The following is a 25,486-nucleotide window of genomic DNA, read 5'->3' on the forward strand; positions in this document are numbered from 1 at the left end:
AATAATATTTACCGATATGAACAGTGATGTGGCTTTTATTGAAATTCTACAAATACTGTTTATTCTATGTACCAGGAGAGAGTAGATCGACTCCTGACGAACTCTTCCTATATAAACGTGCGGCTCCGAAGTAACATGGCAGCGTGTGCAAAGCGACTGAGAAACAAGTGTAGCGGCCGCTTCCGTGTTACAGATTCGGCGTGCACTCTTCACACATAAACGTGCGACTGAGAAAGACGTGTAGCGGCTGCTTCCGTTTTGCAGAATTCAATCTTTTTCAAAATGGGCACCATGTACTGTTTAGATTATGATGATTTGCATGTGATATGATTTAACGGATGTTTATATGAATTGTTTAAAATTAAAATAAAAAGCCTTCAATTTCTGATATTTTGCCTTTTCATTTGGGCTTCCCAATTGAAGCCCCACCCATAGGGCGGGTACCGTTGCTAGTATACATAATAAATAGAAGCGAAGTTGTTCCCCATTAATTTGCAACGCTAGCCAGCCAACACCACCAGGGTCAGATCTAGGATTTCCAATAAAGAGGGGGGGGAGGCGCAACCGATGAGGGCAAAGCTCTAACGCGAGGGCCGAAGGCCCGAAGCCTGTAGCGGGGGTCTGGGGGTCCTCTCCCAGGAAAATTTGAAAATTATACTGCTCTCGATGCGTTTTCCTGAAATCTGGGGAGAAATATTCATACCTCAATTTTAGGCATTTTATCCCCGTATCTTTTGATTTTGGGGATTGATTTTGAAAAACGGGATTCGAAATTAGACGGAAAACAGTCAGACAGAAAAAGTACTTGTGTAAGTGATAAAACAGAAAGATTTATTTAGCAGAAGTGCTCAGTCATGAGGGTTTATGAATGATTATCCAGAGCATCACATTATGGAAATAATTAATGCACAGTCACTGAAATCCTCTACCCATGGAAAAATACAATCGGACCAGTTTTAAAATCACCACTGATTCATCAAATCAAATGCGTCCTTGTCGCAACTGTCTAGTTTTATTTTACTTTTCACCGAGTGGATTTACGAAGAGCATCCTCCGTGGATATCTATTGGTGTATGCGTTTTGACATCAAAGCTTAGGCAGCTAGGCAAAAACAGCACTTTCTGAAATCAAAATAAGGGGGGGGGGGGGGCGGGCACCGTTTGCGCCACCCTCTAAATCCGCCTCTGCCCACCTACGGTTTCGCTCGGCTGTACCACAATAAGTAGGCGAGGTGGGACATTGAGAGCACGGTTCCCCAGTTGGGACCGCTAAACCAACGGTAATGTAACACGATAGTTGGGCGCGAGGACCCTGGTCTTGGTAGCTGCTTCAACCAGCGTCCGTGGTTGCTCAGCAATCCGACGTGCTGCAAAGTTATCCCTAAATGGTTGGCTTCAGGGTCGGAGGTTGAGTGGCGGGTCCAAGAAACCCCATCGTGAAAAGCCCGGTCGACCCCCAAAAGCCTAACAATATTAACATTATGACAAAATAATAATAACGGATAAAATAACATGACACCCTCCCCACCCCCTGGCTGCTGCTTCCAGTTCAGTAAAATACACCATAAGCCCCCCCCATAATACAACCCCCACCCCCCCCCAACAATAATATCTCCACATTTCAATCGAAGCAAGTTTCACTTTATTAACAGCACATTGGTAGCCTGTACAAGCCGACAAGCAGTTCCAAGTCTGCCATCATACATTGTTACAGCAAAGATAATTTATAAAACGAAATGGGGAAACACGTCTTCATGAAAGCTATAGTCGGTCTACATCAACGGACCGGTAGAACAATGGATGAAAGCTATAGTCGGTCTACATCAACGGACCGGTAGAACAATGGATGGAATGGACAAAGCGTTGGAAGCATGCTAACATCCGATGAAGGGTGAACATCCGAAACGTCAGTTTCTCTTTGGTTCTCACGGCGGTTAGTATACTTCCATTCATTCCATCAGTTCCATCCATCGTTAGGAAATTATCAACCTCCATGGACAAATTCGTTTGTGGAGGAGTGCAAATGGCCAATGAGGTATAAATCACAAGCACAAATGAAAGACGCCAAATTATGATGAATTTGTACATCAAACTCGAAGAAAATGGATCGTCACTCTCAGTCACTAATCCAGGGACAATCCATATTGGATGTCTTTTGTTTGTTTTTACAAGACTTCAAGCCTTTCAGGACTTCAATCGTTCACCGTGAACATCCAAACCGCTGAGAGTCACACGACTTGGCAATAACATTCAATCATCATTCTGGTCATGTGCAATTCATGTTAAATTCATACAATGACTTGTACAACCCTGTGCACTGACTTTTGGAGGTATAGCAGGAAACAAACCTCACCCACACAGGTGAATATGACACCAACAATGCAACTAGCACGTCAACACGGGGCGAGTTCATTAAAGGGTTTCAGCTGGGTTTGCCAGTCTTAAAATCCCGCCACACTTGGATAAACATCACCTGACTAATAATACCTATGGAATCACATACCTGTGTATACATTTGATGCAGGTGTGCACGTTTTTTTTTTTGCTGGTGATCAAAATTGGATCGTTGCATGCCCACCATTCACCATGACAATATGGCTTCCTGTTTTAACCAACGGTTTGAAATGCTGCATCAAGCGAGGTTTTTTTTCCAACTTTTCTCCAATGCTGCAGTCGAAAAGATAAATTGATGCTCATGTTGTGTGCTTATAAACGCCGTTAAAAAGCCATAATTAAGCTTCATTATTAAGGCTATAAGAAAACGAGGCAAGATGAGATACATATATACACATATACACACACAAGCACAAGCACACAAATGTCCACTTGGGTCCATCAGGTGAATCCTTCTTTACGGAACTGCTCTTCCAGCAATCCCTTGTACTCCTGAAAACCACCATCGACTCGTTGCACCCCGCCTTCCCCGCACACCCACAGTTCTTTGCACACCGAACAGATGAGTCTCTCGTCGTGAGAAACAAGCACGACGCCACCCTGCCACATCCAAAACGATACACGCTGTGTTAGTCTAGTCATGAAGGGCCTGTTAATCCCAAAGCTAAACTCAACCACACCAATGCACGGTTGACTGAAGCACCTTGAACCTTTAAGCATCCACATGATTGCCCCCCCAAAAAGAAGAATCAGTTATACTAAGCTGAGGGGTTCCACAAGCAAAGGCAAACGTTCACGGAAGACATAATTGATGCGTGCAGCATCAAAACTGTGTTTTGAAAGAGTGTACACAGGAAACCTTTACAAGGAGCTTCTGTGTAAAGTAAAACAGCGATTTAGCAGTTGGCAATTTTGAAGTGATCTTCACCGTTGAGAGATCGGGCGAAAAGCGATATACGACATGATATTTATTAAAGTTATGGACGAGTTATGACTAAATTTGGAGGAGTTGGTTACATGACAAGAACAAGCCAATTAAATTTTGGTTCGGGTCCGAATCCAAATCCGGCCTATCAGTCAGATACAAAACATAAACTGTTCAGCCTGGCGGAGGTATGCGCTCTACTGAGTGCCGTTCTAGTTTCGTATGCAGCACAACGTTGTGTGGTTACATCATTGGCTGAGGGCATGGCTGTGCCACTGATGCAATGCCCTCCACTGCTAGGGCCGGAATTTGGAATTTGATCGTGGTGCCGGTGATAGCTCATCTACTCTTTGCAAAGGACACTGAATGAATGAATGAATGAATGAATGATCGTTTTAAGGCTATTTTCCCCGTTAGAGCGGGGGTTAGCCTTGCGGGCCCCATGACAATCATGGTTCCCTGTTTGAGGAAATGTTTTTATGGCCGGATGCCCTTCCTGACGCCAACCCTTAGTCGCCTCTTTGATGCGCAGGGATACTGTGTACCTTTTCTAAATCGGGGTACACACCGTGATCATTCATCCCAGCAAGCTGGTACTCAATTTGCCGACCTCGGAAGGATGACAGGCTGAGTCAACCCCCCTGGCGTTAATTCAGCGATCAACCGGGATTCGAACCCAGGATCCTAGGATCCCAAGCCGGAACCCTAACCGCTAAGCCAACACCAAGCTTAATAGATATGAGGAATGAACTATCTATATCAAGGTGGATGTGTGTGCGGACACACACTCACAGACCGATTTGAATAGGACACTGTGGGATCTTTAGCGTCCACCAACTAATGCCAGCAGACTGGCCGCCCTGTTTAATGTCCATCCGATGGACGGCACAGGCTTTGATGAATCACCCTGCCTGTGAAACACCAGGATGATAGTTTATAGCTGGGTCAGGATTCAAACCCAGGCTCGACAGCTTAGAGGCAAGTGCACGTACCTCTTGATCATCCCGTCAGCCATCGAAAAGGTATGAAGATGAAACATAAGGAAAAGTATATATGTAAGTATTCATGAATAACTGCAAACGTGACTCATGGAAGAGCAAGAAGTGGTAGCACAGGAGAAAACGTCAAAAGTACATCTGTAGCCTCAACAAGCCAAAAAGACGATGAATGTTCAAACGGGATTTGGAAGAAAGTGGGGGAAGGGGAGAGGGCTAGCATGAGGAAAGAAATATATAATCGCATTGGTAGGAATGAGAGATGTGAGACAACAGGTAGCTGCAATCTTGAAGGAATGGAGATATCTTGGAAAGATGTGATGACACGATTCCATAGACAGGATAAATGTGTGACGAAGGAGTGAATGATGGGATGGAAGGCCAGACAGACACTCTCCAAAGAGTGGGCAGTGTTCAATCCAGCATAAGCTTCAGTCTTAGACGAGCGTTTCTGCCTCAATGTAATCATAAGCATTACAAAAACTAAGCCTGAGCAAATACGACTGCAGCCTTCCACACATTACACCATCATGTCTGCAAAAAACCATCGGCAATGATGTGAAGAAGATCTGGAAATGACACCGCGTCATGCGTCATGCAGAATTAACTTTAGTGTGCTCCGCCCACAAGTTTGGTACATTGGGCCAATGTTTCAGGGTTCCAACATGGTTTCTGTATTTTTCAGTGTTCTGGCTCAGATGAGTATCGACACCGATGCTACCAAACCGACACGGCGTGAACGAGCAATTTCAGTCAAGTAATCAATGTACAAGTGTATGAATTTCACCCAAACCCTGTCCGCAGCCACCTGGAAGTTGCAAAGAGACTTTCCCAAAGCTTCAATCGTCTCCATATCCAGGTGATTCGTAGGCTCATCAAGCACGTAGAGGTTTGGACTGCAGAAACACAGAATGACCAAAAATACCAAAAAAAACATTTGAACTTTTACAAATAAAGAAACCCTGTTAAACTACTGAAAATCCATTGTTACGTTTATACGGGGTAGGCAATGAAATACCTCAGTCCAGGTATAAGTGCATAGATTACCATGCTCTGAATGTTGTGCAATGTTACCTTGATGTACATAAGTCAGCTCCGTGTGTTCGGATTAAGTGTGACGTGTGGCCATACGGAGGGTGGCTCTTGTGCTATGTAGCTTAGGGAATAAGGATAAATCCCACTGTCCGTCCTACTTCTTGTGATCTGACCTTTGTGGTTATAATAAATCGGCCTGCTATAAGACGAGGGCTGTCAGGAAATGAACTCAGGCACATTACAACACCGACAAGCCCGACAGAAACCCATCACATTTGCTGATCGGAAAGGGAGCCCTGCCCCTGAATGTTCTCGATGGGCGTCCAGAAGGGCCGCGAGGCCCCGCCCCGAAGGGAATGATTGGTCATGGTCATAGACTGAAGGGGTTGGCGCGGGGATTGGTCCGAGTGTGAAGTCAGCAAAAAGAGGGGGGGGGTGAGTTTCCCCCTCTCTCTCTTTTTCTCTCTCTCTCTTGGACCTGGCTTTGGTCGTGGGCGGTCACGTTTTGCCTGTGTGGGCGCCTGTGAGGAGATCGGTGAAAGCTTTTGGGTGCTTTTTGGGAGCTTTGCAAGTGGAAAGGAGGAGGTTTTGGCTGCTGTGTTGTTCTTCAGAGGCGAAGGAGACCGCGAGTGAGCCGAAGGAGGCCGCGAGCAAGCCGAAGGAGGTCGTCATGTCTGCTTGCTTCACGCCGGTGGCTGCTAAGGGGCGCCACCGCCATCTTGTGCGCTTCCCGCGCAGTGAGTCTGGCCCAAAATGTGGCATCATTAGGTATAAATACGACAAGTGTGCAGATGACCAATGTCCACAATCACCAAGAAGTGAACAGATCCTGCAATATTTCTCCATCTGAGGCCTGGTATGGGCCTTTTAGAGTTTTACCACTGATGACGACAATGTCAGGGATCGAGGCATTTCTCATGGATCTGTGGCTAATATGTAAAAGTTAACCCAGGAGAATACGACTGTTGTGGAAAAACGACATGCAAGATTTAAAAAAGCGACGTGATAAAAACATCACCATCAAAATTGTATTTGATGATTATAATACGAATAATTTATGATTATTGAGATGAGATAAAGAACAGCTTTTGATGAAAGAAAAACAGAAAAAAAAAGTTTTTGGGTTCCCCTTTAAGCTCCTCCATGAGCTGAGATTTCTGTATATAAAAGATATGAACCACTCCCATGTAAGCAAAAAATAACAATAAAATAAAATAAATGTTGTAGCTGACATTAAATTTGAAACGGTTGATGATAGATGCCAGCAAAATAAAATCATACATGCCTTGCCATAGTGATGAGTGCAAAGGCGACGCGGGACTTCTGTCCACCAGAAAGTGTTGCCACAGGACGCAAGGCCAGCTCCCCGGACACACCGTACCGGCCTAGCTGCTGCCTGTACGACTCCTCGGGAGATCCTGCATGGTATTGGTAAAGGTTAGAAAACAAATGGCATACAGTACACATTTGCTGTTTTGTTCCTCCATGAACGCAAAATTCCACATTAAAAAATAAATGAAAAAAAGAAACACCACAGCGCTGTAAACTCACCTAAAGGCCAGTTCTGTGAAGCAAATCTGCTAACCAATCAGGCTTTGATGAAATTTGTTAAGCCAGAGGCGCATGTTACAAGTATCAAACTGTTGTGACGTCAAGCAAAGTGAACAGTATAAAAAGGCAGAACGAATGTGTCGAGTGCCTGATGTAGCATATATGTATCTGCTATTGAAGTAGGTGAAGAAGAAAATAAACTGCGATTATGGAAAACTCTACCAGAGAACACGGTTACTTTATGAAAATATAAAATCTTGCCTCCACTCATTTGCATTTTCCATATTGCTTTCTATGCAGAACATTCCACAATGCTTTTCCTCAAACCATTTCCCAACAAGAAACAAATCAAAAGTCCTATTACCAGTAATGTCGATTTTTTTTTTTAAAAACGAGTTTTGCCTTTTTTTTTTTTAAAGGATGTTACATTGTTTTCTTAAATTTTTTCTAATATTGCCTTGGAGTTTTGAAATCCTGTTACAATAGCATCAAAGCATCTAAAGGGCCAAAAGGTCGCTTTATTAGGATTTGTCACCTTGTTATTGTCAGTTCTTTAATGCAAGCATAATTTCCTGCGGCCCCTCTTTGTGCACATATGTCCAACAACAGATTGAAATAAATGCCCACTTCAATGTACAGCAAAAATAACGATTGAGAAAGGTGGAGGGAGACATGAATGGGTATGTATTTACCTGGAAAATGTGATGCAAGAACCTGCACAGCATTTAAGTGCATAGTCAGCTGATCCACATGATGCTGACTGAAATACCCTAATTTCAGATTCCTAAATGGAGATAGAAATGTGGAGTCATGGAAAAGGTAGTGTGAGAGGAGCAATAACACATTCCCAAGTAATCTATACTTATTATTAAAAGAAGAAGCGTCCGTCTGTATCTCACATCATACCAAAGGATTCCACCTAACAACTTGGTCAGAAAGCTAATGCAGTATTCAATTTACTTGGTCAGAAAGCTAATGCAGTATTCAATTTACTTGGTCAGAAAGCTAATGCAGTATTCAATTTACTTGGTCAGAAAGCTAATGCAGTATTCAATTTACTTGGTCAGAAAGCTAATGCAGTATTCGATTTACTTGGTCAGAAAGCTAAGCTAATATTAAATTGACTTGGTCAGAAAGCTAAGCTAATATTTGATTTACTTGGACAGAAAGCAAAGCTAATATTTGATTTACTTGGTCAGAAAGCTAAGCTAATATTTGCTTTACTTGGTCAAAAAGCTAAGCTAATATTTGATTTACTTGGTCAGAAAGCTAAGCTAATATTTGATTTACTTGGTCGGAAAGCTAAGCTAATATTTGATTTACTTGGTCAGAAAGCTAAGCTAATATTCAATTTACTTGGTCAGAAAGCTAAGCTAATATTTGATTTACTTGGTCAGAAAGCTAAGCTAATATTTGATTTACTTGGTCAGAAAGCTAAGCTAATATTTGATTTACTTGGTCAGAAAGCTAAGCTAATATTTGATTTACTTGGTCAGAAAGCTAAGCTAATATATTCAATTTACTTGGTCAGAAAGCAAAACTAATATTTGATTTACTTGGTCAGAAAGCTAAGCTAATATTCAATTGACTTGGTCAGAAAGCTAAGCTAATATTTGATTTACTTGGTCAGAAAGCTAAGCTAATATATTCAATTTACTTGGTCAGAAAGCAAAACTAATATTTGATTTACTTGGTCAGAAAGCAAAACTAATATTTGATTTACTTGGTCAGAAAGCTAAGCAAATATTCAATTTAGTTGGTCAGAAAGCAAAGCTAATATTTGATTTACTTGGTCAGAAAGCTAAGCTAATATTTGATTTACTTGGTCAGAAAGCTAAGCTAATATATTAAATTGACTTGGTCAGAAAGCTAAGCTAATATTTGATTTACTTGGTCAGAAAGCTAAGCTAATATATTAAATTGACTTGGTCAGAAAGCAAAGCTAATATTTGATTTACTTGGTCAGAAAGCTAAGCTAATATATTAAATTTACTTGGTCAGAAAGCAAAACTAATATTTGATTTACTTGGTCGGAAAGCTAAGCTAATATTTGATTTACTTGGTCAGAAAGCTAAGCTAATATATTAAATTTACTTGGTCAGAAAGCAAAACTAATATTCAATTTACTTGGTCAGAAAGCAAAGCTAATATTCAATTTACTTGGTCAGAAAGCTAAGCTAATATTTGATTTACTTGGTCAGAAAGCAAAGCTAATATTTGATTTACTTGGTCAGAAAGCTAAGCTAATATTTGATTTACTTGGTCAGAAAGCTAAGCTAATATTTGATTTACTTGGTCAGAAAGCTAAGCTAATATTCAATTTAGTTGGTCAGAAAGCAAAGCTAATATTTGATTTACTTGGTCAGAAAGCTAAGCTAATATTTGATTTACTTGGTCAGAAAGCTAAGCTAATATATTAAATTTACTTGGTCAGAAAGCTAAGCTAATATTTGATTTACTTGGTCAGAAAGCTAAGCTAATATATTAAATTTACTTGGTCAGAAAGCAAAACTAATATTTGATTTACTTGGTCAGAAAGCTAAGCTAATATTCAATTTAGTTGGTCAGAAAGCAAAGCTAATATTTGATTTACTTGGTCAGAAAGCTAAGCTAATATTTGATTTACTTGGTCAGAAAGCTAAGCTAATATATTAAATTTACTTGGTCAGAAAGCTAAGCTAATATTTGATTTACTTGGTCAGAAAGCTAAGCTAATATATTAAATTTACTTGGTCAGAAAGCAAAACTAATATTTGATTTACTTGGTCAGAAAGCTAAGCTAATATTCAATTTAGTTGGTCAGAAAGCAAAGCTAATATTTGATTTACTTGGTCAGAAAGCTAAGCTAATATTTGATTTACTTGGTCAGAAAGCTAAGCTAATATATTAAATTTACTTGGTCAGAAAGCAAAACTAATATTTGATTTACTTGGTCGGAAAGCTAAGCTAATATTTGATTTACTTGGTCAGAAAGCTAAGCTAATATATTAAATTTACTTGGTCAGAAAGCAAAACTAATATTCAATTTACTTGGTCAGAAAGCAAAGCTAATATTCAATTTACTTGGTCAGAAAGCTAAGCTAATATTTGATTTAATTGGTCAGAAAGCAAAGCTAATATTTGATTTACTTGGTCAGAAAGCTAAGCTAATATTTGATTTACTTGGTCAGAAAGCTAAGCTAATATTTGATTTACTTGGTCAGAAAGCTAAGCTAATATTTGATTTACTTGGTCAGAAAGCTAAGCTAATATTCGATTTACTTGGTCAGAAAGCTAAGCTAATATTTGATTTACTTGGTCAGAAAGCTAAGCTAATATTCAATTGACTTGGTCAGAAAGCTAAGCTAATATTTGATTTACTTGGTCAGAAAGCTAAGCTAATATTCAATTGACTTGGTCAGAAAGCTAAGCTAATATATTAAATTTACTTGGTCAGAAAGCAAAACTAATATTTGATTTACTTGGTCAGAAAGCTAAGCTAATATTCAATTGACTTGGTCAGAAAGCTAAGCTAATATTTGATTTACTTGGTCAGAAAGCTAAGCTAATATTTGATTTACTTGGTCAGAAAGCTAAGCTAATATATTAAATTTACTTGGTCAGAAAGCAAAACTAATATTTGATTTACTTGGTCAGAAAGCTAAGCTAATATTCAATTTAGTTGGTCAGAAAGCAAAGCTAATATTTGCTTTACTTGGTCAGAAAGCAAAGCTAATATTTGATTTACTTGGTCAGAAAGCTAAGCTAATATATTAAATTTACTTGGTCAGAAAGCAAAACTAATATTTGATTTACTTGGTCAGAAAGCTAAGCTAATATTCAATTTAGTTGGTCAGAAAGCAAAGCTAATATTTGATTTACTTGGTCGGAAAGCTTAGCTAATATTCAATTTACTTGGTCAGAAAGCTAAGCTAATATATTAAATTTACTTGGTCAGAAAGATAAGCTAATATATTAAATTTACTTGGTCAGAAAGCAAAACTAATATTTGATTTACTTGGTCAGAAAGCTAAGCTAATATTCAATTTAGTTGGTCAGAAAGCAAAGCTAATATTCAATTTATTTGGTCAGAAAGCTAAGCTAATATATTAAATTGACTTGGTCAGAAAGCTAAGCTAATATTTGATTTACTTGGTCAGAAAGCTAAGCTAATATATTAAATTGACTTGGTCAGAAAGCAAAGCTAATATTTGATTTACTTGGTCAGAAAGCTAAGCTAATATATTAAATTTACTTGGTCAGAAAGCAAAACTAATATTTGATTTACTTGGTCAGAAAGCTAAGCTAATATTCAATTGACTTGGTCAGAAAGCTAAGCTAATATTTGATTTACTTGGTCAGAAAGCTAAGCTAATATTTGATTTACTTGGTCAGAAAGCTAAGCTAATATATTAAATTTACTTGGTCAGAAAGCAAAACTAATATTTGATTTACTTGGTCAGAAAGCTAAGCTAATATTCAATTTAGTTGGTCAGAAAGCAAAGCTAATATTTGCTTTACTTGGTCAGAAAGCAAAGCTAATATTTGATTTACTTGGTCAGAAAGCTAAGCTAATATATTAAATTTACTTGGTCAGAAAGCAAAACTAATATTTGATTTACTTGGTCAGAAAGCTAAGCTAATATTCAATTTAGTTGGTCAGAAAGCAAAGCTAATATTTGATTTACTTGGTCGGAAAGCTTAGCTAATATTCAATTTACTTGGTCAGAAAGCTAAGCTAATATATTAAATTTACTTGGTCAGAAAGATAAGCTAATATATTAAATTTACTTGGTCAGAAAGCAAAACTAATATTTGATTTACTTGGTCAGAAAGCTAAGCTAATATTCAATTTAGTTGGTCAGAAAGCAAAGCTAATATTCAATTTATTTGGTCAGAAAGCTAAGCTAATATTCAATTTACTTGGTCAGAAAGCTAATAATCGATTTACTTGGTCAGAAAGCTGAGCTAATATTTGATTTACTTGGTCAGAAAGCGAAGCTAATATTCGATTTACTTGGTCAGAAAGCTAAGCTAATATTCGATTTACTTGGTCAGAAAGCAAAGCTAATATTTGATTTACTTGGTCAGAAAGCAAAGCTAATATTCGATTTACTTGGTCAGAAAGCTAAGCTAATATTTGATTTACTTGGTCAGAAAGCTAAGCTAATATTTGATTTACTTGGTCGGAAAGCTAAGCTAATATTTGATTTACTTGGTCAGAAAGCTAAGCGAATATTCAATTTACTTGGTCAGAAAGCTAAGCTAATATTTGATTTACTTGGACAGAAAGCAAAGCTAATATTTGATTTACTTGGTCAGAAAGCTAAGCTAATATTTGCTTTACTTGGTCAAAAAGCTAAGCTAATATTTGATTTACTTGGTCAGAAAGCTAAGCTAATATTTGGTTTACTTGGTCGGAAAGCTAAGCTAATATTTGATTTACTTGGTCAGAAAGCTAAGCTAATATTCAATTTACTTGGTCAGAAAGCAAAGCTAATATTTGATTTGCTTGGTCAGAAAGCTAAGCTAATATTTGATTTACTTGGTCAGAAAGCTAAGCTAATATTCGATTCACTTGGTCAGAAAGCAAAGCTAATATTTGATTTACTTGGTCAGAAAGCTAAGCTAATATTTGATTTACTTGGTCAGAAAGCTAAGCTAATATTTGATTTACTTGGTCGGAAAGCTAAGCTAATATTTGATTTACTTGGTCAGAAAGCTAAGCTAATATTCAATTTACTTGGTCGGAAAGCTAATAATCGATTTACTTGGTCAGAAAGCAAAGCTAATATTTGATTTACTTGGTCAGAAAGCAAAGCTAATATTTGATTTACTTGGTCAGAAAGCAAAGCTAATATTTGATTTACTTGGTCGGAAAGCAAAGCTAATATTTGATTTACTTGGTCGGAAAGCAAAGCTAATATTTGATTTACTTGGTCGGAAAGCAAAGCTAATATTTGATTTACTTGGTCAGAAAGCTAAGCTAATATTCAATTTACTTGGTCGGAAAGCTAATAATCGATTTACTTGGTCAGAAAGCAAAGCTAATATTTGATTTACTTGGTCAGAAAGCTCAGCTAATATTTGATTTACTTGGTCAAAAAGCGAAGCTAATATTTGATTTACTTGGTCAGAAAGCTAATAATTATTAACCCCCATAATCGATTTACTTGGTCAGAAAGCAAAGCTAATATTTGATTTACTTGGTCAGAAAGCAAAGCTAATATTTGATTTACTTGGTCAGAAAGCTCAGCTAATATTTGATTTACTTGGTCAAAAAGCGAAGCTAATATTTGATTTACTTGGTCAAAAAACTAAGCTAATAATCGATTTACTTGGTCAGAAAGCTAAGCTAATATTCGATTTACTTGGTCAGAAAGCTGATGATCAATTTACTTGGTTCGCAAGCTAATGATCTATTTCCTTGGTCGGAAAGCTATTGATCGATTTACTTGGTCGGCAAGCTAATGATCGATTTACTTGGTCGGAAAGCTAATGATCGATTTACTTGGAAAACAAATGAGTCTGTTTAATCTCAAAGGGCCCATTTTAAAAGCCGGTATTTCTGTTAATAAAGAAGAAGAAAAAGATGCAAGACTTTGCTTTAATGTAGCGGTTCCTGTTGTCATAAAATATAATAAAAATGGCATCATTGGAAAACTATCAATCGATTTGCTTAGTTGGAAAGCTAATAATTGATTTACTTGGACCAAAAGATAATGTCCATTTAATCATAAAGATGCTGGTTTTAAAAGCCCTCCACATGGGATTGATTGAAGAAGCTGGAATGGGAGCTTAATGTAGCGGTTCCAACGATAACATTTATTATTATACGACAGCAGGAACCCTTTAGAAGGACACAGACGACACACAAATTATATATAGTAATTACCTCGCGCACGCGAAGTGAAAAGCGGGGTTAAGCAATTGGTTCATGTCAGTCAGCCTGATCAGTTTAGAATCGTCAATTTATTTTTGAGGAACAACCCATTTAAATTGCATGTTGTATCTTGAACACGAATCGGAACGTGAATCAAAAGACAAGTCTGCAATTTAACTGTACTCTGGATATGAATTCGACCCGATCGCAAATACACAGAGAAGAGTGAGATAATATTTTACTCTGTCTGCCTGCCCGGAAGTCAAACAAAATTGTAAATCATTCCAAACAGGAAACTTGCTGTTTTTAAGGGCATAATAAAGGACAAAAATGACAGGCACAAATAACTAATGTAAAGAGTTAGATAGGGTGATGTGACTGCTCATAGATTCGATCTTTTGCACCTGAGAAGGTGGAGAAGGTTCTTTCAACCCTCGATTCTGACTCTGCTACTGGACCAGACAGCATCAGCTCATGTGTCCTAACAAGAATGATCGCACTGTTGTGACAACCTGCGACACAAAATATATATTTGCGGCCCAAAAAACAAAAACAAAAAACCCCCCACCTTTTCTGTTCATTCAACTCCCTCACCCTTGCTGTTGAAGGTATTACACAATTAATCTCCGAGGCTCTTCATGGTTTGGTTCAATATAAATTACGAGTCCGACGGTCAGCTGGGTCTGGTTTCATGCAACTAGTGCACCCACTCTGTACAGGAGTGGCAGGAAGGGTCATGTTATTATCCTATCTGGGTATGCACAGATTACAGTAGATCTTGGGGTACGTTCATTTACCAAGTTTATTGCAGAGTGCTCGCCAAGTGGCTTAAGCATTCAAACCAAGCGCTCCATTCAATACCGTTGATAAGGAACGGCTGGCTTGGCACGCGCTAGCTAGCTGCTCGGTAACTGAACACACCCCGGGTTTCTTGCCTTTCACGTTAGTGTTATTGCGGGCAATGAAAAAAAACAAAAAACATTGCCTCACGGTTCAGCTTATATTCTCTAATCTGGCTCATTAACCTTGTGCCGTGTCTGTCCCGTGTTCCTATGTGAATTAATAAAATTACATGGATAAGATTCATTTTGATTCTGAACAGGGGAATTATGTTATATCTTGTTCATAACCACCTGTATGTGGTCATTCAAGATACGAAACTTTGCCACTAAGCACGAGTAAATTGGCTTCAAAAATCCGGTAACGGGCCAATTGGGAAACTCGCATATGGGGTTGTTCAAAAATGACAGTGCACGATTTTTTTTCGGGTGGCGTGTATGGCCTTGATTAAACCTCACTAATAATTTTACAATCGACCCAAACAAAGCCAATGGAAATCTGAGGAAACAAATCCGGACAGTGTATAATCAGCAGAGGCATATACAACAAACAACAACATGCATTTTAAGGCCATTTTCCCTGCTAGAGCGGGGGTTAGCCTTGCAGTCCCCATGACAATCTTCTCCATTTTGCCCTATTTTCTGCATCTCTCCTTGTTAACCCCCTTGCCCACATTTCTTCTTCCACCATCTTTAGCCATGTCTTTCTCGGTCTTCCCCGTCCTCTACTTCCTTCTACATTCATTTCCATCACTCTTCTCAACCAGTCACTTTCATCCTTCCTCAACACATGACCAAACCATCTCAACCTGTTCCTCTTCACAGCATCAATCACAGGCAATATTCCCATCATCTTTCGCAATTCATCATTTGTCTTCCTCTCTCTCAACGATACTCCGCACATCCACCGAACCATTCGCATTTCCACCCTTTCCAGCCTTCGTTGCTGCTCTACATTCATTACCCATGTCTCGCTCCCATAAATCATAACACTTCTCACACATGCAGCATACACCTTTACCTTCAACGACACTCCCCTCCTCATCAGCACGCCACTCAGTTCCCATATACAGGCATATACAGCCTAATATGCTGGGCCCACAAGCTGTCCGACCAATGTGAGCACATTTTTAAAAAATCAACCCCCAACAGCAACATGAAACTTGTAGACCTACGACATGTCACAGGTAAGAACCTGCTCTGCTGTTCTTGCACATCCTCTTTCTGTCCTTTTCACCCTATCATTTGCCCTAGATCATCTTCCATCTGCTGGGCAATCGGACAACATCATTGCCTTACATAAAAAGGTGCAAAAACTGATCCCCTTAACTAGAGACTTAACAGCTTACTTCCAATCATCAGCAAGGTCCATCATCCATCAACACAGTTGATATGAAATCCTTATTTTTCTCCAACAACCTCATCTCAGATCAACAATTTGGCTTCACCCCAGGTCACTCCACCTTGGAAATGTTGCTTATACTCACCCAGCAATGGATGGAGACCCTCAATGTCGGACATGAGATCAAGGCCATCTGTCTCAACATATCCGGAGCAATCGATAAAGTCTTAGCACCCCACCTAGCTCTCCAAAGTCTCTGCCTATGCCATCCCAGGCCAACTCCACACATGACTTACTGACGTCCTCTACTCCCGCAGCCAACATGCAGCACTCAACCGAATCCTTTCATCTCTTCTCCCTGTCAAGGCTGGAGTGCCCCTAGGCAGTGTTCTGGGCCCAGTCCTATTGCTGATCTTCAACAATGATCTCTCTGGCTCTCTGTAAAATCCTCATTCTCTATTTGCTGATGACTCGACCCTGTGCCATTATATCCCTAATCATTCCGATGGGCAGTCAGCAGCCTCTTCCCTCCCTTCAGACCTTGAAAAAAAAAAAAATCACAAACTGGTCAAACACTTTGAATACCTTTCAATCTTGACAAATTTCACACTCTCACGATCTCCCTCTGAAAGGAACGTCAGACAAACCCTCCTATCTACTTCCTCAACAATACTCTTGAGGAAGTTCAGTCGTTCAAACTCGAGGGCCTCACTATGAGCAATGATCTTTCTTGGGCAAAGCAAATTTCAAAGTTGGCCTCCAAATCCAGGCGCCGACTGGGGATCCTCCATCGTACAAAATCCTTCCTTGGCACACCTGAACTCCTATCCACATACAAGGCCTTCATCTGCAGCTTGTCCCAATCCATTCATTGTACTAGCTCTTCCACGAGTCACAATTATGTATACAGTCGGATCCCACTACTCACGGAATCCGCGTATTCGCGGTTGATAAAATGCGACCCGTTTCTCTATTCGCAGAAAAATGTCCCGCAAATTCGCGTTTTTTTTTTTTTTCGCAGCTGTGTTCCGCAAAATTTGCCGGGGTGTTTTCCCTTATTCGCGGCCATGTTCCACAAATTCGCGGTTTTTCAGTGGCGCAAATTTTTCACGAGCCACGAGCATGACCTGCTCCTGTGTTCGCTGCCGTGTGTTTCGCATTTTCATGGCTTTTGCAAGATATCCCGTCATTCACACTGTGAACAGCTTCACGTGATATCCCGTCATCAACACTGAAAAGCTTCACATGATATTCCACCGTTCACAGGTAAACAATGTTTCGCAGGATATCCCGTCATTAACACTGTGAACAGCTTCACATGATATCCCGTTATAAACACTGTGAATAGCTTCACGTGATATCCTGCCGTCGTTCACAGGTAAACAATGTTTCACGTGATATCCTGCCGCCGTTAACAAGTAAACAATATTTCATGTGATATCCTGCTGCCGTTCACAAGTAAACAATGTTTCACGGGATATCCCGTCATTCACACTGTGAATAGCTTCACGTGATATGCTGCCGCTGTTCACAGGTAAACAATGTTTCACTGGATATCCCAACAGATGGTAAACATTGCTTCGTGGGATATCCCACCAGCTGCATAACACGTCATCCCTGCGAGTTACTGCACAGAATGAAAACACTCCACAGTATCTATTGGTGCAATTAGCTGTCTCCATTTTCCCCATTGAAACAATGGCACGGCATGCATTCGCGGATTTTCATCGACATTCGTGGATTATTGCTGACATTCGTGGGGTTTTCCTCGCCATTTCTGTGACTTTCATCAATCTTCGCAGATTATCATCGACATTCTCAGGATATGCCTTATCATTTGGGAATTTTGCCTTGCCATTCGCGGTTTGTTCCTCGCTTTTCATGGATTTTCACGACTCAGGAACCTATCCCCCTTTTTCCATTGAAACAATGTCCCACTATTCGCGGGTTTTGCTATTCGCGGATTTTCCAGGAACGTATCCCCCGCAAATAGCGGTGCATGTAAAAAAAAACTGTATATAAAAGACTGTACATATATAAAAAATAGACACTGGGTAAAACACGGCATAAATTTATTTATATGCCTTTAAACCTCTATTTAAATTGACATTTACTTGAACACTGTAAAACACAAATCGCCTTCATAATACTTTCAAGAACCATCTTATGTTGCAATATATAGCATGAGAGGGTGTAGCATGACTGTGATAGTGTGCATAAAGGGTGAAGAAGAGGCAGCGACATGGCTATGTACGATGCTGATTGACGCTATGCTCTATAGTCATCAATAAAGTCTTTATTTCCTAAACTGCGACGTCGTCTTATTACAGTAACATGTGCTGGTGTGCTGCTAAAGAACAGAGTGCAAGTGTAAAAGGGTGGTGTACAAGACGGCTTCAGTATTCCTAAACTTCCGGATTTTTGGAAAGATCTTTTAAATCATTATTTTATTGAAATTTAAGTATATATGCAGCACTTGAATACTAGTGCGCTGGGTATCATGTTCTATGAACTCTCTCAGTTTCTGAGCAATAGAAATTTTTTTAAGAGCACACAAAACAACCACCACAGCCACCACAACAGCAGCAGTAACAACAACTGCATGTTACAAGAGAATTTTTTCATGAGAGAATTTTTTCATGCATTCCACTTCATTTTACATCCTCAATGACACTCACAGATGGATGTGAAATATGGTTGTGAAGTACATACAACATGTAGTCATTTGATTAAACGTGTTGGTGAAGCGACAGGTTCCTAGTTTCTATTAAAGGAGCAATGTCCGTGCATGTCATGCTTTTTCACACCCAAGAAGGAAGAAATTTCAAACTTGGCTTTATCTGGGATCGAACCACATCCACAAGCGTACTTAAATCAGCGAATTTCACCACTCGTCCACTGTGACTTTGAAAGATCGGTTTATTATGATTATTATTATTATAATAACGAGCCTGTCTGGAAGAAGCACTAATGTAAAAAAAAAAAAATCTACAAACGCATGAACAGATAGGTATACATATATACATACACACATACATAGATAAATACATACACACCCACACACACATAGATTTTTGTTTTTTTCCAGGTAAATGCTTTTTTTTTTTTTTAAGATTACCTACATTACCAAGATGCAATGTTATCTGGGTCAACCTAGTACCTCTAAGATTCAGCCAGCCACATGCTGAAACCAACCCTGTGCATTAATACACAAGATTAAGGTCACAATTATTCAGGTTTTATGCTTATATGGAGTAAGCGAAGGAGAGAAAATAACCATGTATTTGACGTTGTGGAAGGGTTAAGAGAAGGGAGAGAGGAAGCAGGTCAAATTCTACATTTTGTATTTTTGTGTGCATAGTCAATAAATGGCTCACACCAGCTGTTGTGTATGTGTTACTGGATGTGGTGAAGCACAGTGCATGCAAAACTCCAAACATGTTACCTATGGGCATGACGTATACCACTAATAGGTGACAGGTCTCCCAGGAGCAGTTTAAGCAATGTAGTTTTCCCAGTTCCGTTCTCACCAACCTGTGAAAGAATGTGGAAGTAGCAATACCTAATTGATAAAAAAAATTCAACCTGCACATAAAAATGCATGTTGCCTGAACACCTTCCCAAATCACATCAAGGTCCAACAAAACAAGTATTTCAATTTGCAACGAGTATTCTCACTTTGCATAAATATAAAAAGCGTTTTCAAATTTTGTTGTTGTTGCTGCCGGTTCATTATGCAGCACTCACGATGCAGACACGAGATTCCAGATCCAGCGAGAGGTTGATTTTATTAAAAATGCACTTGTCTGGGTCGTAGTGAAATGAGACGGTGTCAAGCTGCAGCACGGGCGGTGACAGGCGTTCAAAACCATCGGGTAATCTGTGAAAATGATATTTGCTTTTAAAATAATTGTTTTAAGGGGGAGAAAACAAGCAAAATCCACTTTTCCAATGCCATTTCCATACATCACTCTTCTCAACACGTGCTAATTTCTCAGCTCACCTAATAACAACTTCCTGTTCTTTATCAATGGGCTTGAGTTCAGGCCTGTGGATGCAAGCAGGATAGGGAGCAGAAAATAACATGTGAGATGGGGAGAGTAACCAGTTACAAGGGAAAGTGAGTGTTCTGAGAGAGTTACGCAATTGCACTATTCATACAGAGAAAAGTGATCTATGCTTTAATCATCCTGGAAATCCAAAATGGTTGGACAAAACTGTACAAACAAATCAGAATGTGAATTGCAGAAAGGAAGGGAGAAGGTGGGGAACATGGGAATGAGAAGTACGGAGAAGGCCATTAGCATAACTGTGGATGGCCATCAACATCCAATAAGGCCAGAATTAGTCAAGATGAAATGTTGAGCTTATACAGCACCAGAACTGCAAGTTGTAGTGAGATCCGATTCCTTTTGCAATCAAACTAAACATGGAAGGCGGCTTATCACAAAGTTACTCGTAGGACAATAATTGGTGTCTGGGTTGGAATCCAGTAGGTCGCCTCAATGCGACCGTAACGGTCGACCATTTTGGGGACTTCCCGCCGGCATACGCATCAAAGCCGCGATACTGTTTGGATTGGAAGTCTAAATTGGCCCAGCGTTACATCGATTAGACATTGCACATCATGAAGCTTTTTATGCAGAGCGAGCCAGACGAGCGAGCCAGACGAGTGACGCCATCTGGATATGCAGCGTTATATGCCGCAGCCAAACATACCTCAACAGGCCTTTTAGAATCACCAAGGAGGAACCACAACAGCCAGAATTCAACCCCAAGTCCAGGTATATTTGTGGCACGCCACATAAAAAGGGGGGCTTACGGGTGGTCAGAAAACGATGAAAAGTCAGTTTACCCAGGGAACACCTATAAGCCTCCTTTTCCCCTTTTCACATGGCCCGCCACATTTAATAAACGGACAATGGTTATGGGGAGGGAACTTAAGGAAGGCAAACAACTCTTCATCAAATAAACCCCCTTAATTACACGTCCATTATACCATTTTGCTACAAAAAACATTTTGCTACCTCGGAGACATGCTGAATGGAGAAGGTGGATCAGACTCAGCACCAGTTGCTAGAGTGAGATGTGCATGGAAGAAGTTTCGGGAACTGAGTGGCGTGCTGATGAGGAGGGGAGTGTTGTTGAAGCTGAAGGGAAAGGTGTATGCTGCATGTGTGAGAAGTGTTATGATTTATGGGAGCGAGACATGGGTAATGAACGTAGAGCAGCAACGAAGGTTGGAAAGGGTGGAAATGCGAATGGTTCGATGGATGTGCGGAGTATCGTTGAGAGAGAGGAAGACAAATGATGAATTGCAAAAGATGATGGGAATAGAGCCTGTGATTGATGCTGTGAAGAGGAACAGGTTGAGGTGGTTTGGTCATGTGTTGAGGAAGAATGAAAGTGACTGGTTGAGAAGAGTGATGGAAATGAATGTAGAAGGAAGTAGAGGATGGGGAAGACAGAGAAAGACTTGGCTAAAGGTGGTGGAAGAAGAAATGCGGGCAAGGGGGTTAAACAAGGGGAGATGTAGAAAATAGGGCAAAATGGAGAAGATCGTCATGGGGACCGCAAGGCTAACCCCTGCTCTAGCAGGGAAAATGGCCTTAAAATGCATGTTGTTGTTGTTGTTGTTGATACCAAAGGATTTGGCAGTTGATAATGTCAGCAGTTGATAAATTATTATCTTTCATTCCACTTGATTGGCTAAACATTTTCCACAAGATAAATGAAGATTGTTCACAGCCAGACCAAAAAAAAATATATATATATACCGTATTCTAAGCTCCGGCGGTATCGATTTTTCCCGATATCAACACATCGGTGGGTGCATATCAGTATCCCAAAAAAAAAAAAATTCACGACATGTATCATGCACTTGATCTTTACATATTATGGATTTTTTTTTTCGTGCAATAGAGAATTTGGTTAATAAAGAGAGGAAAAAGAGGTTCAGTTTTGTCCTTCACTTACATTATTGTTGCAGGATACTTTCTAAAGACAATAATCAATGACCATTAATCGTAGGTAGCCCGATATTGGCACACGCGATGACGTGTACAGTATCGATATCGGTAACCGGCACAGACCCCCCGCCCCCTCCCTCCACACCAAGCGAGCAGCTGTTGTTGTTGTTTCTCTCACACTATGACTGACAACAGTAACGCCAATGATCACCTTTAATGGGTTTTATTGGGGAGTTTTGCAGGGAAGAAAAAAAAAGAAATCTATTTCATTCCACAGTGATTTTCACACGCAAAGGGATCCTTTGTGTATTATAGGTAATGAGTAAACGGGGTAATTTGGGCCCATTGCAATGAGCAAATACTCTGATAGAGTGATTCGTGACATTGTAGTAGAGGGACGGTTTATGATGTGGAATGAAAGTGGGTGTGGATGATTTGGGTAATCGGCACAAGCTTTCCAAAGCACACGATTCATATAAAATAACCAATTGCTTTAAAAACAGCTGCGAGGACAAAGGAAAGCAGTGATCGCTTGTATGGTGTTGGGGGTTAAAACTTAAAACCAACTGGACGTAATTCCTGGTACGTTTTGACGTCATACGTTCCACTGTTCAAGGCGTAGTCGAGTACATTAAAAAGCTTTATAAATCGTGCATTTAAGGATTGTAAACACCTTGCCTCAATCCGTCGGTGATATACCGATATTTTTGTAGCTATACCGATTTTGTTTTTCCATACCGGTATATTCAAATTTCCAATACCAATATATCGATATGAAAAATTATACCGATCTAACTGGTATAATCGATATATCGCAGGACCCCACTGTATTCACATTCAAGTTGTTAAAGTTAAAATGTAACTTCTGGCTTAGATGCAATTTATTATATACCTACTGTCCTTATGGATCTAAATGAAAAGAAAAATTTGGGTTCCCGAAACAGGATCCCTGGTTGGTCAGCTGAAGGTTGGGCATGAAAGTTCTTGGATCGTGGTCCCTCGTGCTTCCTCTACATGGATTCAAATTTGTTTTTAGGTTCTCAGTGGTGAAGCCGGTTGCAGTTTACAGTGTACTGCTAACCGCAGCATCAATCAGCTGACTCAGGTTTCAATGAACCCGTATGCTACACTAGCACTTGCTGCAAAGAAAATGGCCTGCAAAAAGTCCATCCTGTTTCGGCAACCAAATTTTCTCTTTTAATTTGGACCCATGAGGACACATAAATGTAAATAAAAGTAGTGAGGAATGACAAAGTCACAACGATGCACGAGACAGCAGCAGAAAGCAAGACAAAGGGGAGAAAGAACTCACAGCTTCTCAAGCAGTTTTAGCTTGCTCTGCACCTGTGCTGCACGGTTGGCATTGCAGCGAAACCGATCGATAAAAACCTAAAGGTGATGGGAAAAAAGTTTAACAGTTCAGATGCTCACCAAGCTCTCAAATCATGGGTATTTCTCTATAGGCCAGACGAACACAGTCCTCGTCGAGCGCTTCTGACCTGAATGTGGTCTCGATATTGCTGCTGTGCATCGTACTCCCTCTGCTGGCTTTTCAGCTTCTCCTCCTTGGCCTTGTCGAAGTTCTCAAAGTTTCCACGATACATGTCCAGCCGACGTGAATGCAGGTGAACAATGTCTGTGGCCACGGAATTTAGGAAGTTTCTGTCGTGGGACACCACGAGCAATGTGGATGGCCAAGTCTGAAAAGGTGAAGGGCAACGTATGGTTTGTTTACGGTTAAAAATGAAAATTTGCAATCGTCCCATATTCAATCGATTTTTAGGAAGTTTAGTTTTTGCCAATGCCAAACATACGATTTGATGAAATAGGACTTCAAAAATAATGTGTACGCACCCTTTCTTTTGGAAAAACAAAATAAAACAAAACAAGAAAGAGCAATCAAAGATTTCAGACCCTCGCCAGGACCTGTTACCCTAATCAGAGGAGGGTATTGCATTTGGGTGTCTGTCTATTTATCTGCTCGTTTCTCCTCACATAATGTGCCAACGTAGACCACAATTTTTATACGTCAACCTTTTTTCAACCGAGTACCGATATAAAGTATGTACAATTAGAATGCAAGTATGTCCATAAAGTATGTACGATGCAATTAGAACGCGAGTACGTCCATAAAATATGTATTTTAAAACCACACAAACTAAGTCCTAGCGAGGGTATGCAAATAATTTTTGCAAACACAGCATTTAACAATGCAGAACCTTATCAGAGCCTTCTTCAAGTGACTCCTTTCACACAACTGCATATAGATGTGGACAACACCCTCAGCAACGAGTACAGCTAACTTGGACATAATCCACATTCAAGTAACAAAATTAACTTGTTAAATTGGACAAAAAAGTTAAATCAGAAAAGAAACAATATGATGCCTTCAGATTTGTCCTTCAACTATGACTGAATTGCTTCAGTCAGTTTTTTGCCGTTGATAAATCAGCGGCCAAGGAGACGGAATCCAAATGTTCAAAAATATCTGGGCTGCACAGGGGGAGGAGTCGAGGACGTGGGGGTGGTGGAAAAGAGGGGGTGGAATCCAGTTGCTCAAAGTCACAATCACAAATGGCAGTCTTTGCAAAACAGACCTGGCTTACAGATGCTTTGTCATTGGGGGAGAACATACTGTTGGCATTTATCCCTCAGTATTGGGTCTTGATGGCCTGCCACAGTATTTGTTTGAAGTTGTTTTTTATCGTTTGGTGAGGCATATGGTCAAATTGGTAGGACTCCCTTGGTTCCCAAAAAAATGAGGTCACGATGCTTGCCAGCTGAAGGTTGGATATGAAATTTATTGGATGGCTGGGATCTCCACAGTGCTTCCATTGCTTGGATTCCAATTTGGTTTCAGGATTCCAGTAGTGGTGAAGCCACATTTCATCACAAGTTTACCAGACGAACAATAAAATCAGATGGATCTGCGTTGCACAGTTCAAGAAGCTCGTGACACAACGCCAGCTATTTGTTGATAGGGAGTGTTGAAGCTTTGGGAGACCGATCTTGCTGAGACCTTGGACGGGCATAAGTCTGCGTGGACGATGGTGAAAATGCTGCCTTGAGAAATTCCAAGTTCTGTGGATTTTTTGGTAACTCGATTTTGAGCTGGTGGTACCTTTACATAAAGTGGTGACTCCATGGACAAATGGGAGAAGCTGAAAGAAAAAAGAAAAAATAAAGAACAAAAAAAAAATCCACAGGCAGGTTTGGTGGTCTTTCTGTCTTTTACAGACTCCTCTCTGGCCTAGCCCTCCCAGCTCTGTCTGTGTTCTGTGCCACAAATATTCCTTCAGGTCACACAAGATCTGCTAGCAACCCTCTTCTGATGAAGCTGCCAAAATAAAGACTCTCTGCTCACCTTCACTCGTTCATTCCTCTTTTTTCCCACCTCTGGAACAAACTCCCTCACTCTCTTCAATCCCACTCTACCCTCCAGGTCTTTAAAACAGCTGTTCACCACCATCTCTTATCTTCCCCCATCCAAAACCTTGATATTTTCTAACCCCGTTAAAACACACCAATCCACCTTTTTCAAATTCCGTTTTTCTTTCCTGCAACTCCCAGTAGTG

General features: G+C 40.0%; 1 protein-coding gene across 4 annotated transcripts in view; it reads right to left on the reverse strand.

Moving 5' to 3' along the window:
• Nucleotides 1–1,624: 1,624 nt before the first annotated feature.
• The window catches only part of ABCF3 (ATP binding cassette subfamily F member 3), a 41,061-nt gene continuing 17,199 nt past the window's right edge, over nucleotides 1,625–25,486 (reverse strand). For all 4 annotated transcript variants that reach the window (XM_078775590.1, XM_068112120.2, XM_068112119.2 and 1 more), the window contains exons 14-22: nucleotides 23,411–23,611; nucleotides 23,224–23,300; nucleotides 19,946–19,990; nucleotides 19,690–19,822; nucleotides 19,388–19,476; nucleotides 7,592–7,683; nucleotides 6,634–6,766; nucleotides 5,122–5,209; nucleotides 1,625–2,993 (exon numbers count right to left, since the gene is read on the reverse strand). In XM_078775590.1, the coding sequence (XP_078631716.1) occupies nucleotides 2,835–2,993; nucleotides 5,122–5,209; nucleotides 6,634–6,766; nucleotides 7,592–7,683; nucleotides 19,388–19,476; nucleotides 19,690–19,822; nucleotides 19,946–19,990; nucleotides 23,224–23,300; nucleotides 23,411–23,611 (1,017 nt within the window). In that variant the 3' untranslated portion in view covers nucleotides 1,625–2,834. The remainder of the gene's footprint in view (nucleotides 2,994–5,121; nucleotides 5,210–6,633; nucleotides 6,767–7,591; nucleotides 7,684–19,387; nucleotides 19,477–19,689; nucleotides 19,823–19,945; nucleotides 19,991–23,223; nucleotides 23,301–23,410; nucleotides 23,612–25,486) is intronic.

Source organism: Myxine glutinosa, chromosome 4, assembly GCF_964187855.1.
Source record: "Myxine glutinosa chromosome 4, kmMyxGlut1.1, whole genome shotgun sequence".
Taxonomy (NCBI): Eukaryota; Metazoa; Chordata; class Myxini; order Myxiniformes; family Myxinidae; genus Myxine; species Myxine glutinosa.